Genomic DNA, 16,283 nt, shown 5'->3' on the forward strand with positions numbered 1-16,283 from the left:
TTTAATCATATTTTTTTGTATTGAGTTGTATTAGTTGTTTATATATTTTGGATATTTGCAAATATGTTCTCCATTTTCATTTTGTCAATGATTTCCTTTGCTATGCAGAAACTTTTTAGTTTGATGTAGTCCCACTTGTTTATTTTTGCTTTTGTTCCTTGTACTTCTGGTGTGAGAATCAAAAAATCATCATCAAGGCATAATGTCAAAGAGCTTTACCGCATGTTTTCTTCTAGGAATTTTATGATTTCCGGTGTTACACTCAAGTCTTTAACCATTTTGAGTTAATATTTGTGTATGGTGTAAAAGTATTAGTCCAGTTTCAATCTTCTGCATGTGGCTGTCCAATTTTCCCAAAACCATTTATAGGAAAGACTGTCCTTTCCCCATTGTGTATTCTTGGCTTCTTTGTCATCAATTATTTAACCATATATGCTTGGGTTTATTTCTGGGCTCTTTATTTTGTTCCTTTGATCTGTGTGTCTGCTTTTCTGTGAATATCATACTGTTTAAATTACTATAGCTTGTAATGTAGTTTGAAATTAGAGAGTGTGATGCCTTCAGCTTTGTTCTTCTTTGTCAAGATTGCTTTGGCTATTTGGGGTCTTTTATGGTTTCATACAAATTTTAGGATTATTCTATTTCTGTGAAAAATTCCATTGGGATAGGGATTTTGATAGGGATTGCATTGAATCTGTAGATTGATTTGGGTGGTATGGACATTTTAACAATATTAATTCTTCCAATCCATGAGCATGGAATATCTGTCCATTTATTTGTGTTGTTTTCAATTTCTTTAATGTCTTGTAGTTTTCAATATACAGGTCTTTCACATCCTTGGTTAAATTTATTGCTAGGTATTTTATTCTTTTTTGATGCAATTGTAAATGGGATCGTTTGCTTAATTTCTCTTTCTGATAGTTCATTATTAGTTTATTTAAATACAACAGATTTTTGTATATTGATGTTGTATCCTGCAACTTTACTGAATTTATTTATTAGTTTTTAAGTTTTTTGATGGAGTCTTTATGCCATATATATATATATATATATATATATATATATATATATATATATAGTGTCATCTTAATATAGTGACAGTTTTACTTCTTCCTTTCCAATTTGGATGCCTTTTATTTCTTTTTCTTGCCTAATTACTCTGGCTAGGACTTCCAATACTATATTTAATAAAAGTGGTAAGAGTAGGTATCCTTGTCTTGTTCCTGATCTTAGAGGAAAAACTTTCAGCTTTTCACCATTGAGTATGATGTAGGCTTGTCACATATGGCCTTTATTATGTTGAAGTACTTTTGTGTGTCCCCTCTGTACCCACTTTATTGAGGGGTTTTGTCATAATGGATGTTGAATTTTGTCAAATGCTTTTTCTGCATCTATTGAGATGATCCTATGATTTTTATCCTTTATTTTGTCTATGTGACATATCACAGTGACTGATTTGTGGTTGTTGAACCATCCTTGCATCCCTAGAATAAATCCCACTTGATCGTAGTGTGTGCCTGTTGAATTTGGTTTGCTAATATTTTGTTGAGGATTTTGCATTTGTGTTCACCAGGTAATTTTCTTTTCTTGTGGCATTCTCGTCTGGTTTCAGCATCAGGGTAATGCTGGCCTCATAAAATGAGTTTGGAAGAGTTCCCTCCTCCTTTTTTTTGGAAGAGTTTGAGAAGGATTTGTATTAATTCTTTGAATGTTTGGTAAAATTCACCAGTGAAGCCGTCTGGTCCTGGACTTTTGTTTGTTGAGAGATTTTTGATTACTGATTCAGTCTCTTTACTAGCAGTCAGTCTGTTTAGATTTTTTATTTCATTATGATTCAGTCTTGGTAGATTGTATATTTCTAGGAATTTATCCATTTCTTCCAGGTTGTCCAATTTGTTAGTGTATAATTCTTCATAGTAGTCTCTTATGATCTGTTTATTTCTGTGGTATCAGTTGTAATATCTCCTCTTTCATTTCTGATTTTGAGTCTTCTCTTTTTTTCTTGGTGAGTCTAGCTAGAGGTTTGTCAATTTTATTTATCTTTTTCAAAGAACCAGCTTAGTTTCACTGATCTTTTTTTATTGTCTTTTTAATCTCTGTTTCACTTACTTCTGCTCTAATCTTTTTATTTCCTTCCTTCTACTAACTTTGGGTTTTGTTTGTTCTTCTTTTTCTAGTTCCTTGAGGTGTAAAGTTAGATTGTTTATTTGAGACTTTTTTTTTCTTGAGGTAGGTATTTATAGCTAAAACTTCCCTCTTAGGACTACTTTTGCTGCATTCCATAAATTTTGTATGTTACATACCCATTTTCATTTGTCTCAAGGTATTTTTTACTTTCTCTTTTTATTTCTTCTTTGAACCTTTGGTTATTCAGTAGCATGTTGTTTAATATCCACACATTTGTGAATTTTCCAGTTTTCTTGTGTAATAAATTTCTAGTTTCATAACATTGTGGTCAGAAAAGTTGCTTGATATGACTTCAGTCCTTTTAAATTTAGTAAGACTTGTTTTGTGACCTAACATATGATCCAGCTTGGAAAATATTCCATGTGCACTTGAGAAGACTGCTTTTGTTACTTTTGGATAGAGTATTTTATAAATATCTATTAAGTCCATCTGATCTAATGTGTTGTTTAAGGCTGATGTTTTTTAATTGATTATCTGTCTGGATGACCTATCCATTAATGTAAGTGGAGTATTATAGTGTCCTACTATTAGTGTATTGCTGTCTATTTCTCCCTTTAGGTCTGTTAATATTTGCTTTAGGTGCTCCTACATTGGGTGTGTAAATATTTACAAATGTTATATCTTCTTGTTGGATTGACTTCTTTATCATTATACAATGCCCTTTTTTGTCCCTGTTACAGTCTTTGTTTTAAAGTCTATTTTGTCTGATAAAAGTATAGCTACTCCAACTTTTTTTTCAGTTTCCATTTGTATGAGATATCTTTTTCCATCCCTTCACTTTCAGTCTATGTGTGTCCTTACATCCTAAATGAGTCTCTTGTAGGCAGCATATAGATGGGTCTTATTATCTTATCTGTTCAGCCACTCTGTGTGTTTTGATTGGAGAATTTAGTCCATTTACATTTAAAGTAATAATTTTTTTTTAATTTTAAAAATTATTTTTATTTATTGTTTATTTATTCATTTTGCCTGTGCCAGATCTCAGTTGTGGCATGTGGACTTCTTAGCTGTGGCATGCAGACTCTTAGTTGTGACATGAGGGCTTCTTAGTTGCGGCATGTGGACTTCTTAGCTGTGGTGTGCAGACTCTTAGTTGCAGCATGTGAACTCTTAGTTGTGGCATGCATGCGAGATATAGTTCCCTGGCCAGGGATGGAATCCAGGCCCCTGTGCTGTGAGTGTGGAGTCTTACCCACTGGACCACCAGGAAAGTCCCTAAAGTAATTATTGATAGCTGTGCACTTAGTGCCATTTTGTTAATTGTTTTCTAGCTGTTTTTGTAGTTCCTCTATGTTCCTTTCTTCTTCTCTTGCTCTCTTCCTTTGTGATTTGATGACTTTCTTTAGTGGTATGCTTATATTCCTTTATCTTTTGGGTATTTACTATAGGTTTTTGCTTTGTGGTTACTATGAGGTTTACATGTAACAATTGCTATCTATAACAGTTGATATAAAGTTGATAATAACTTAAGTTTGATACCATTGTAAAGCTCAACATTCTTACTCTTCCCCTTGCTGCATTTAATGTTTTTGATGTCACATTTTACATCTTTTCATCTTGTATATCCCTTAATTGTTGTAATCATAGTTATTTTTACTACCTGTTTTTGAATCTTCTTACTAGCTTTATAAGTGATTAACTCACTACCTTTACTATATATTTACCTTTCCAGTGAGATTTATTCTTTCATATGTGTTCTTGTTATTAATCAGTGCCCTTTCTTTTCAGCTTCAAGAAGTTCCTTTAAAATTTCTTGTCAGGCCAATTTAGTGGTGATGAACTCCTTTAGCTTTTGCTTTTCTGGAAAACTCTTTATATCTTTTCTGAATGATAACTTTGCTGGTTAGAGTAGTCTTGGTTGAAATTTTTTTTCTCTCACCGCTTTGAATATATTGTGCCACTATACATTTAGTAGAACTAAATAATAGTAATATAACTAAGACAGATAGTATGTTAATACATTTTTAAAATGAGTTTTATTAGAATATTTTGAAAAAGGTAAGACCTGATAAGATTGCTCATCAGCCTTTTGGAAACTCATTTTCTTAGGCTTGTCCATGTTGCATGAAATAGTGTCCTCTTTATTTTTTCTCCCTGCTTCCCTTCCTCTCTCCCTGCCCTTTCTCCGTGATGACTTCTATATTTGTTTTTTAAGGCAAAGCCCCTCTTCTCTCTCCCAAGGTGAAGATCCATTTCTGTCAGACATCTCTCATGTCCTGAACTGAATTCACTCTTTTTTTTTTAAATAGACCTGTTATCCACTTCTGTTTTCCAGACTGGTGATGGATAGACTGACCCTACATTTCAGTTTGCCGAGAACAGCCACTGTTTATACCTGTTGTCCTGGAATAATTATTATTAGTGCCCCTTTCACTTTTAAAATTGTCCTGGGTTGGATAACAAATCATATGGTCACCATAGTTATCTGTCTGATGAAGGTCTGCCTTTTAAGAATCAGCACCTAAGCCCATTGTTAAAGGACTTTGGAGTGACATGTATTCCATGTATCTTACCCTAGCCCCTTTTACTCTGAATGACTCTCTCCACATTCCATTCCCCTGCCCTTTCCCAACACACTTGCCACTACTGCCTCCATTTACATCACCAGCTTTCTAGTTTGCTCTCTCTTCATCTCCAAATAATGATGTCCTGATATTTTAACTCTAGGATCCCCAGACTGGTATGTTACCCTGCAAGTCTCAATGTGCCCCCTCCTTTCTGGCTTAATGCATTCAGACTGCTGTCCTGACCTCAGGATCTTTCTCTTGTGAATTGCTCCCAAGGATAAACCCAGTAGTTAGGGCAGGGGTTTACATGTCTTAAGTGGTGTTATCAGGCATAATCCAACCGGTCTCCAATGCTGAAAGATTCAGAGAATTTTTTTTTTCTTTTTTAGCTCCTCAGTCAACTTTTCTAAACTTGGAATAATAAGGTCTACTTTATGGGATGTTATGAAGATTCATGACAGGAAGTACAGGAAAGTAATTAGCATAGTGTTAGTCAGCATTTGACTAAAGGAAGAAATAAAAATATAAATAATGTACTGTCCAGTTTTGGAGGAGGCTAAACTAAGCCTTTTGTATTTTATTTTAAAGTTCACTAGATTTAGGAACAGATATTGATACTGAGACAGCCGAACTGCTATTAATTATCTCTGAGAAACTGAAGAAGGGAAAATATACTACAAGATTAGACAATTGACTTTCAAAAGGGAGTATTAAATATGACAAAAAGCTGAATTTGATGTAAAAGTGTGTTTGACTAAATCTTAGATAAGACTCTGGAAAAGATTATCAGTGGTTTGTGAGCATCCAGAAGAGGAAGCAGTGGCCACCAGGACTCAGCATGGATGCACCCGGACCATTGCATGCTAGACCAGCCTTGCTTCAAAGTGCAAATATGCTGGTGCATCAGAGAACATATAGACAGAGATGTACTTGGGCTTTGGCATATTTTATAGGGCTTTTCACCACATTTTTTGTGGGAAAAAAAGTAAGGTTAATTAAGTGGATTAACATCTGATTATAATAAAAGAAATAATCAACAGATCACTGTGACCCTGAAGGGCTTGATAATGGAAGGCCAGAGGGCTCTGTCCTCTCTCCTGTCCTTTATGACATTTAACAATCACTTGTATGAAAAAAAAATGTATATGTAAAACAAATAATGCTTATCAAATCTGCTGCTGACACAAAATTGGGAGGTATAGCGAATATATTCTCTGACAGTACCAGGATCCCAGAATATAAACTCAGATGTTACCTCTTTCAGGAAGGTTTCTGTGATAGTCCACGCTGTCCAATACCCAAGGGGTATTCGGGCCCCTCCTTTCTGTTCCCAAAAGAACTGTATGTATTCATCAATCTGTTACTGTACCTGCCTGCCTTGTAAGTCTTCCTATACACAGGCAGTTGGTCTTGTGTGTCTGTCTTCCTAGTTCATCTCACAGTGGGGAGAAGTCACCTGTGAATGTTTGCTTCCTTAAAGAATCAGTGATGACAATCTACATCGAGGCTGAAACTGTAACACTGAAATGTAATGAAAATAAATATAAATCCCTGCCCTTGGAGCATCCCTCAAAATGAAACAATCACAAGATAGTGAGTAGGTGGCTTTGCTCGTAGCATGCATGAAAAGGAAAAAGCGTGTTTATCAAGAAAAAACTCGCCTTAAAAGTCATATGATATCACTGGCTTTACCCTTCCCCCTCCCAAATTCAAAGCTAAGGTGATCTTCATCTGCTTGAATGAAAGTATGTATCACCTAAAACAAAGGATGTGAGAGTCCCTCTCTGAGCTTATTAGACCATACCTTGGGTACCATGTTAAAGTTCTGAACAATACATTTCAAGGAGGAAACCGACAAACAGGAAGGAACTTGTTCAGAGGAGAGCCGCCAGGATTATGAAGGTTCTGAAAATCTTAAAATAGTCATTCATTTCTTCAACTAATACACAGTTCAACAACTGTATATTAAGCATGTAGTATTTTCTAGGCAGTATACTAGGTAGTGAATGGTAGAGAAAAAAAAATCTCTACAAGCAATTGAAGGAAATAAAGATAACTTGTGAAAATAAACAAAGACCACCCAATAAGAACAAATGAAGGCTATTTATTCAAAGATGTCTATAAAAAGGGAGTCAACTATCACTTGCATTTGGCAGACTCAAAGACAGGCAGGAGAGTGGGAAAGCTTAACAGTGAAAAACCAGAAGGCTTCAGGTATGCCTCAGCCCTAGGCTGTCGACATGGGGAAGCTAGAGGCAGGATCGTTAGAAGCAGGGCCTCCTATGTGATTGGTTTGGGGAACATATTTGCCTTTCTCTGGTTGGTTCTGAGTTGGAAGTGGAGGCAAAATTGGGGAAGCTGTCAGTCATTGACCAAGTCTTGACCATTCTAGGACTGTTGCTGCAAAGGTTTTGTGTCAGAATCCATTACCGCATATTCTGGCATTGTTTGTTAGTATGTTCAGTCTCAAATATTGAACATTGAGAAGACTCAGGAAGAATCTGGAGGTACACTGATAACTGTATTCAGCGTATTGATAACTGTATTCAAGTATTTTATAGTCTACAGTGTTGAAAAGGCATTTGTTCTCAATGGTTACAATGGATCAAATTAGGACCAGTGGATGAAAGAGTTCTTCAGTATAAGAAAGAACTTTTAAAAACCCACTTCTGTCTAGATGCAATCTCAGACAGTGGTTACCTGCTAAAGGAAAAGTTCAGACCTAGGCTGGGTGACCTCTTGGCGGTGATATTACAAAATAGATCACAAACTTTGGCATGCACCAAGTGGCATGTACTTGATACCTTTGTTACCAATGCAGAATCTGGGCTCTGTCCTAGATTTGCTGAATCTGATCAGTGGGGTATGATAGATGATTCTCTCCAGAAACATTTGTGGAAGGTATGCAAACACTGAATGGTTAGTTGGACTAGATGACTTGTAAAAGTCCTTCCACCTTGAAGTCTAATATTCTGACTTTTGCATATCATAGTCATAACCAGAAAATAAACACTTTATTCACTTATTTAACAATACTGATTGAGTAGCTCATATTATGCCACACTCTACTTTAGGCCTATATTTTAATTCCATTAGCACGGTACATTCCTATATGCCAAGGAGATAGTAATGGAAAAAACTCGTTCATTGACTCTTCAGAGATTTATTGAGCATCTGCTATGTGCTAGAGCACTGTGCTAAGCCTTGGGGAGATGGTGATGAACAAGACTGATGTAGTCCTTTTTCTTTCAGAGTTTACACCAGCAGAAAAAAATAGACAAAATGTATTTACAGTAAAGGGTGATACATGTTGTTATGAAATAAAAATGGTGTGAAAACCATTCTTTTCGTTCTGTTGTTTTTCCCCACATCAGAACTCCAATCAAAATCCAATCAAGTTTTTTTATAGAGGAATTAGTACTTCCTTTCCTCAGACTTGTTTTAGGTTTTAAGTAAAAACTGAGAGCCTTTGGGCCTTAGCCCAGGAATGTTAGAAGACTTAAGAATGGCATTTTGTACTTACAACCTCTCTGGTGTCAAAACTGGTGAATCTGCTGTTGAATAAGCCAATCAAGGGGACATCCCTTGTTCAGGTTGACTCTGGGTATTTGAGAAAGGGATTCTGGAAATTCTGAGTTCAAATACCTATTTCTAAACCTATTGCAACAGAGCTAATTTGTACTACATTTTCCAAGCAAGTTCGTATGCAAAACACCATGTCTTTTGCTGTGTGGTATACAGGAAGGAGCTTAATTAAGATGGGAAGCAGCCGTCTAGGATCTAGTTCTGGCTCTTCCATTAATTAATGTGTGACCTTGATGTCGCTGGGCTTCAGTTTTTTAAAAATGCTAAATGATCCTTAATTAGCCCTAAAATTCTGATTTGGTGAAACTAAATGGAGGAAATGATGTCATTTTACACCTGCCTCTCCTGCCTTCCTCCCAGCTACGCAAATATATTGGAAGCCCTATCAGCACCATTGAATGGATACTGAAGTAACTTGCTTTTCTAATCTGGACATTTGTGTGTTCTTTAAGCTGAAGTCTGAGGCCTCAACATCTACCTGCTTATCCAGGCTGAATGACTGGATTTATACCAGGTCCTTGGGGAATGCTTCAGGTTCTATGAAGGAGAACCCTGCCCTGGGAGCACTTAGCAATCTCTCTAATTCTCGGTCTCTGTAATTCTAGTTATCACCAAGGGTCTTGTTTCAAACACAGTAGACCTTCTTAGACCCAAAATATTACCACTTTTCTGACTAATAGTATCCCCATTGTCTAAAATCTTACATTACTCTGCCCACACCTGCCCACTTAGATTCCTTCCAAAGAGACACCACCAGCCAGATCACACCAAGTTTCTCTCCCAAAGGAGCAGCAGTGTAGCCCAGATAGTACGTTTGAATCTGGTCCTACCTAGCCTGGGCTTGTTCCTCTCTCCCTGGCAGGCACAATTGAAGCCCCAGCCGACCTGCCGTCAAACCTCCTCAACTTATGATAAGCGCATAGGTATATGTATATTTACATGTAAGAGCATGGAATCATTTTTCATAATTAGAATTTTCCTTTGAATTAGCCCACTCTAAAATTAATTAATTAATTTATTTATTTATTTATTTATTATTTTTAAACTAACTTTCTTTATTGTGACCTTATTTCTGACGTAATCCACACAATATTTTTTCATTTTAGGACTCCCTTGTCTAAGTCAAAACTTTTGGGTCAGGGAGATCCATGCATTACCACCAGTACATAAGAGAAATGCAGGCAGTGACTTTATCAATATATTGCATTATATTATGGCAGCAACTGTACTTTTTAAAATGCCTTTGAAAAGTATGTACACTGTTAGCTCTGATATTAGCTTTTAGTTTTAATTTAAAATGTTAACCTCTGGTTTTCGGAATTCTTCCTATTTAAATAATTGAACAATTTGAGGAAATAATGATCAAGCTATTCAAAGCAAGATCATAATTTTTCTTCTTCTCACATTTCACTCTTTTAAAATGTATTTTACTTTTCTACAATTGCCAGAGCTTCTCCTTGTGAGGCTGAGCTTCAGGAATTAATGGAACAAATTGACATCATGGTAAACAACAAAAAATTGGATTGGGAAAGGAAGATGCGGGCTCTGGAGACACGATTAGATCTTCGGGATCAAGAGTTGGCAAATGCACAAACTTGTTTAGAACAGAAAGGTCAAGAGGTACTGCATAGATGTGTTAATAAATTGTTAATTCCTCAGGCTGTTATAAATAGTATTTGTTCTGTCAGAATATATTTTTCATTACACATACTTTTTATCAGGCATCAGCAATAGCATTTATAGCTTGAAATTCTGTCACAGTGTGCTAAATGTGTTCTATCAAATAAGCGGCAAGCAGAGCTTAAACCGGTAGTAATTTGCCAATGCAGACAGAAATAGAGTCTAGTCAATGTTGTCTAGGAAAGTAAACAAACATTCAATATGTATGTGAAATAAATACTGTTTGCAAGCAAAGATGTCGGTGATTTTGCTGCTGTAGAAACAAAGTAGTCAACAAAGCTGTGCCTTTGGATGAGGCAGAGTTCAGGAGCATTTGCCTTTTCTCATCTGCTAGAAAAATCTTTCCTAAAAGAAGTAAAAGGTAAAGCCTTGATTGTAGAACAAGAGAGAAAACAGTTTGGTGAAAGGAGTGTGTGTATACCTGGGCGCTCACTTGGGAGGAATGCCCTGGACCCTGGTGAAGGTGCTTGTGGCCAAGCTGGTGATGGTAGAAGGAGGTCTGAGTGCTCTTGGGCCTGCAGAGGAGTTCAGAAAAGGCATACGCTTCACCTGATGTGGACTTTCGTGTCTGTGAATTTTTCTTTGGGGTGAGGCATAAGAAATGTTTACTGATGACATGCTAATAACTAAAACATCAAGTCAACTTGTTCAGTGGCCATTTTTCTACCTCTAATGGCCTCTCGATGGAACTTAGTTTTTTGTCATGGTTAACTAAGTTATTGTTTGGCCTAGTTAGTTATCAATAGAGGCAGGTCATCAGACCTGGCGTATGGAAGGGACTATTTTCTCACTTTTGTACCTGTCACAATACAGATGTGCGAACAGGGGCCTTGCCTACTTTTTAAGCAAATTCTGTAAGCCAAATCCCTAAGAACTCCTCTTAGACATTTTTCTTTTTCTTTTTAATTTGTTAGTTCTTATAAAAATGTAACAATTATTCCACAACACCACTAAAACAGAGCTCCCATTGAAGGTAGTAGCGCCTAAACTAAAGGCTGAAGTGTGTCTGCAGGGGTTCTGTCCCAACGATGGGACAACGATGACATAAGCCTCCCAAAAAGATAATGCGAAGTAAATTTTAAAACCTGCTTTAAAATGTGCCGGTGAGAAGGATCTTTTGTCAAACATCCATACCATACTGTCTTAATGTGTACCCAGTGGAATAGTGCTAGCTACATTTGGTTTTTGTGAATTTAATTATTAATAACTATTCTAAGAACCACAGTACAAATATTTATTCTTGGTTTGGTACAGCAGTTTTATTTGAACTGTACTCCTCTTTTGTACATTTTCTGATTTTGTCAGGCAAAATTTAGAAAAATCAAAATTAAATTTTATTCTTAATTCAGGTGGGGTTACTTAGACAGAAGTTGGACAGTTTGGAAAAATGTAACTTAGCAATGACTCAGAATTACGAAGGACAACTACAAACCCTAAAAGCTCAAGTAAGGAAACTTATTACAATTTAATATCATATGTTTTGGTATATGTTTTGACCTATAAAATTGTGTTAATTTTGTTAAAATGAATTATTTTTAGTATAAGCAAAAGTTCTAGTATTTCAACTACAGGTTATATGTTTGGCCCTGTCTTTCATTGTTTTATGTGTATTGATTTTGTCTCTTTTATTAGATTGTCAGCTCTGTATCCCTTTAACTCTTAGCACAGTGATAGACTAATGGCTTTCTATTTATCAAGTGAGTAGTAGGTTAATTATATCATGATAATTAGCTTTGTGAACAACAACAACAAAGTATTATCTTTTGTAGTCACTACTTCCTAATAGGGGTGTCCTTTCTTCTATGGCAATTTAAAATATGGAGGTTTGCTATTACAAAATAGATATTTGAAAGAACAAAACTGGTCTTTATTGCTTTGTTACTGGTAGGGCTGTTTCATAAATGAGAGGGCTTCTGCATATATGATGAGAGGGATACTGATTTCTTTCTGATTTATCCCTATATTATACTCCCCACTGTGCTAGGAAGCAAAAATTCTTCTCTTTCTTCCCACAAATGACACATAGGGCAATAAGCATCTGAGCATCTCAGGTCTCGTAGGTACTGTATCCTTGCTTCACTTAGTAAATTAATCAATGGGAAATATGGTTTGATTATGAATTTTACTTTACAACCAGCTTTTTTTGGAGTGCAGAGATTTCACAGATGATAATATAGTTAAAGGAGCCCAAAGAAGTTAAAGTTCCTCCTTATGTACCTTTTTAAGGAGGTGATCAGCCATTACAATAGGAATATGAAGCATTTGATTCCACTTAATGGGTATGATCTTACAAGGCTAGCTCTTAAGTCTACCTAGATATTTTGCCTGCAATTTAAATAGCTGCTGCTAGATGGTAGCTTGAATTATGAAACTTTATATGGGTTTTCCTAGTTAAGACTCTAAGCATTTAACACTTAAGTCAATCAACCTTGCTTTTTCTATAAAGATGAAGCTCTAACATAGCAACATAAATATTGAATCACTATAATTTTTCAGTATAAACAAAGAGATCACAACCTGGAATAAGTTTGAAAAAATACAGAAATCTAGATACAGGTTAAGTACCATCTCTCAGTTATATTTGAGTTCAGTCACAGCTTACCAGATCTTTAATTTCTGGATTTTTTTTTCTTGTCTGTTGTTAAAAAGTTTTGGGCTTGTTTACAGGCACTGAGCAGTCATTTAATATATGAATCCTTGCCATTTGATGCTTTGCAGCTCTATTTTATTACTCAGCTGCCAGCTAGCCAACAAATGTCTTTACGGCAATTTTCACAAAAATTTGTTCTGTGTACTAACACTGAGAACTTAGGAAATGCTATTTACTCTTCCTCTTCTCCTGGACATTCACAGTGCATAGTAGCGTATTACAGGCTGTGAGAAGTCTTGCTTTAAAAACATCCATTTAGCCTTTTTAATCCATCATTTTTCAAACATATTTGACCATGAAACCCTTCTGTTTTTTAAACTAAAACCAACTAACACCATAGCACAGCTACAGTGTAAACACCATAAACAGGTGTTTCACAGAATACACTTTGGAAACACTACATTGTTGTTGAGAGAACAGCCATCTGCTTCCGCTGCAGTTTTCTGCCTCTCTTTTCTTCTCTGGTTAAAAGAAAGGAACGGAGAGAGTTAGGGAGGGAAGGCAGAAGAGAAGGAAAAGGAAAGGAGGGAAAAAGAGAGAAAAAGAAAAGTACTATGTATTTGACTTGGTTTGCATAATGACTAGTAATATGTCATTTTTCTAACCAGAAAATGATATCCTGTGGCAAACATGCTTTTGTTGCTGCTGACTCACTCTACTGCTTCTTTCTTTGAAATTCCTCATTTGTTTACAAACTTATTTTCCTAAAATATCTTAAGGGTACATTTTACCACACTCTGCCTTAAAAAACTCAACTCTGTCAAAACTTTCTTGTAGAAATTGCTTCCTTTTATAAAATGGGGTGTTTTCTTTTCCTTCTAACCATTATAAAACTATAATTGTATATATATTTGAGATTTCTACTTCTGGAATGGTGGAGTCAATGTACTTTCCCCTATTCTTCCTGCTAAATGGAACTAGAAATCCTAGGCATTATTTATAAAACAATAAGAAGACTCCGAGAAGTGGAGAGGAAAGACAGACCAACTAGGACCTTGGGACCCAAGGAACAACATGGTGGTGAGTTCCTGGAATTTCTTTTTACCTCTTATATCCCAGACTGGATAACAGAGAAGCCAGCAACCCAGACACTCCAGCGGGCACAATCAAACAAAAAGAGCCCCAGGGAAAACCTGCTCCCTACAACTGAAAAACCAGAAGAAAAGACAACCTACCAAGATTAAACACTTTTAGATAATAACTGCTTGACTCTAGCCAAAGGCCACAGAATAAGACTACGGCTGCAAACCCACTTCACCAGCAGAGACTGAGTGGACAGCCTCGGTTCCACCCTTACCATCTATAATGAGGTAGCCCAGGCCCCAACCTGGATGGAGTCAGAGAAGACTGAGTGGAAATCCAGGAGTTTCATCACCACTGGGTGTCAACAAGCCCCTCCCCAGCCCATGATGTCAGTGGAGACCATGTGGAGAGCCGGGACTTCTCTGCCCATCTGGTGGTGATGAGGCAGCCCTCCTCCTCTTCTCTGGAATGGTATCCGAGGAAGCCTAATGAGGAGTCAGGACATTCACCACCTCTCCGTGGTAACAGGGCTACTCCCCTCACTACAGCATCATTGAAGGCCGTGTGAGAAGCAGTAACAAGGCACCTATGCCCCTCCAATCAAAGTGGTGTCAATGAAAAATGTGGGGAGCCTGAACTCTCACTCCCACTCAGCAGTAATGAGGAACACCTCCTCCCAGTTACCAGCTGAGGCCAAGTTAAGACCTGGACTATCCCTGCCACCTGACAGCAATGAGGCAGCATTCTATTTTTCCCTACTGGGATGTTGTCAGAAAAGGACTGCTAAAACACAATATTTAAATAAAATCCAGAGTCATGTAACACAATACCCAAAAATGGCCTCAGTTAAAAAATCGCTCATCACACCGAAGACAAGGAAGATCTCAACTTGAATGAGAATAGGCAATCAAGAGACACCAACACTGAGTTGATATAGATGTTAGAATTATCTGACAAGGAGTTTAAAGCAGCTGTTATAAAAATGCTTCAATGAGCAATTACAAACATCCCTGAAACAAATTAAATTAGAACGTTTTAGCAAAGAGATGAAACTAAAGAGCAAGCAGTTAGAAATTTTATAACTGAAAAATACAATAACCAAACTAAAAAAATTCAATGGATAGGCTCAAAAGCAGAATGGAGAGGACAGAGGACATAATCAGTGAACTTGAACATAGCAAAATAGAAATTACCCAATCTGAACAACAGAGAGAAAACAGACTAAAAGAAAATGAACCTCAAGGACCTGTAGTATTATTACAAAAGGTTGAAAAATTGTATCATCAGAGTCCCAGAAAAGAGGAGAAAAAGGGTAGGACTGAAAAAGTATTCAAAGAAGTAATGACTGAAAAGTTTCAAAACCTGGCAAAAGATGTAAATCTACAGATTCAAGAGGCTGTGTGACACTCAAATATGATAAATCCAAACAAATCTACACCAAGACACATCATGGTCAAAGTTCTGAAAACTAAGACAAAGTCTTGGAAACAGGAAGAGAGAAATAACACTTTGCCTATATAGAAAAACCAATTCAGATAACGGATTTCTTATCAGAGACCATGGAGGCCAGAAGGAAGTGGAATGTTTTTCAATTGCTGAAAGAGAAAAAATGTCAACCCAGAATTCCATGTTCGAGAAAATATCCTTACGAACCAAGAGGAAATTGAGAAATTCTCAAATGAAGGAAAACTAAGAGATTTTGTCAGTAATAGATCTGCCCTAAAAGAATAGCTAAAGGATGTTCTCTTGGTAGAAAGGAAATGATAAAGACTTTTGAGACATCAGGAAGGAAGAAAAAAATTGGAAAAAGTGAAAACATGGGTAAATGCAATAGACTTTACTTCTCTTGAGTTTTCTATTGATAAATTGTTTGACAGCTGAAGCAAAAATTATAACAGTGTCTAAAGTGATTCTTAATGTATATTGAGAAATTTCTTAAGACAGTAATGTTAGAAATGGGTCATGGCAAAGGGACATAAAGAGAACTAAGATGCTGCACTTCACTTGAACTGGTAAAATGTTGACACCAGTAGATTGTAATAAGCTATGTATCTATAATATTACACCTAGAGCAATAACTAAAAATGCTATACAAAGAAATACATTCAAAAATACTATAGATAAATCAAAATGGAATTCTAAAAAATGTTCAAAGAACCCAGAGGAAGTCAGGAAAGCTAAAACAGAGAAACCAAAAACTGGATAACAAACAGAAAACAAAAAATGTCAGGCTTAAACCCTAACATAATAATAATTACACTAAATGAAAATGGTCTAAATACACACATTAAAAGATAGAGATTTACAGAGTAAATTTTTTAAATGACCAAACTATATGCTGTGTTCCAGAAACTCACTTCAAAAATAACTACATATGTAAATTGAAAGTAAAAAATAGAAAACACAAAAAAAGACAGAAAAATATATACCCTACAAATATTAATCAAAAGAAAGCAGAAGTGGTGCCAAAATAATTCAATGAAGAAAGAATAGTCTTTTCAACAGTGACAGGACAACTGGATATCCACATGAAAAAGAATTAAGTTCAACCCTTACCATAGACAAAAATTAACTCAAAATGGATCAAAGACCTAAATATAGAAACTAAATCTGTAAAACTCTTAGAAGAAAACATAGGAGTAAATCCTCAT

The 16,283-nt window shown here is 36.1% G+C and overlaps 1 protein-coding gene across 1 annotated transcript in view; it reads left to right on the top strand.

Annotated features, from left to right (window-relative positions):
* The window catches only part of DEUP1 (deuterosome assembly protein 1), a 100,523-nt gene that overhangs the window by 18,001 nt on the left and 66,239 nt on the right, over positions 1-16,283 (top strand). The window contains 2 exon segments of the mRNA XM_057553347.1: positions 9,728-9,899; positions 11,309-11,404. Coding sequence (XP_057409330.1) covers positions 9,728-9,899; positions 11,309-11,404 — 268 coding nt within the window.

Source organism: Balaenoptera acutorostrata, chromosome 9, assembly GCF_949987535.1.
Source record: "Balaenoptera acutorostrata chromosome 9, mBalAcu1.1, whole genome shotgun sequence".
Lineage (NCBI taxonomy): Eukaryota > Metazoa > Chordata > Mammalia > Artiodactyla > Balaenopteridae > Balaenoptera > Balaenoptera acutorostrata.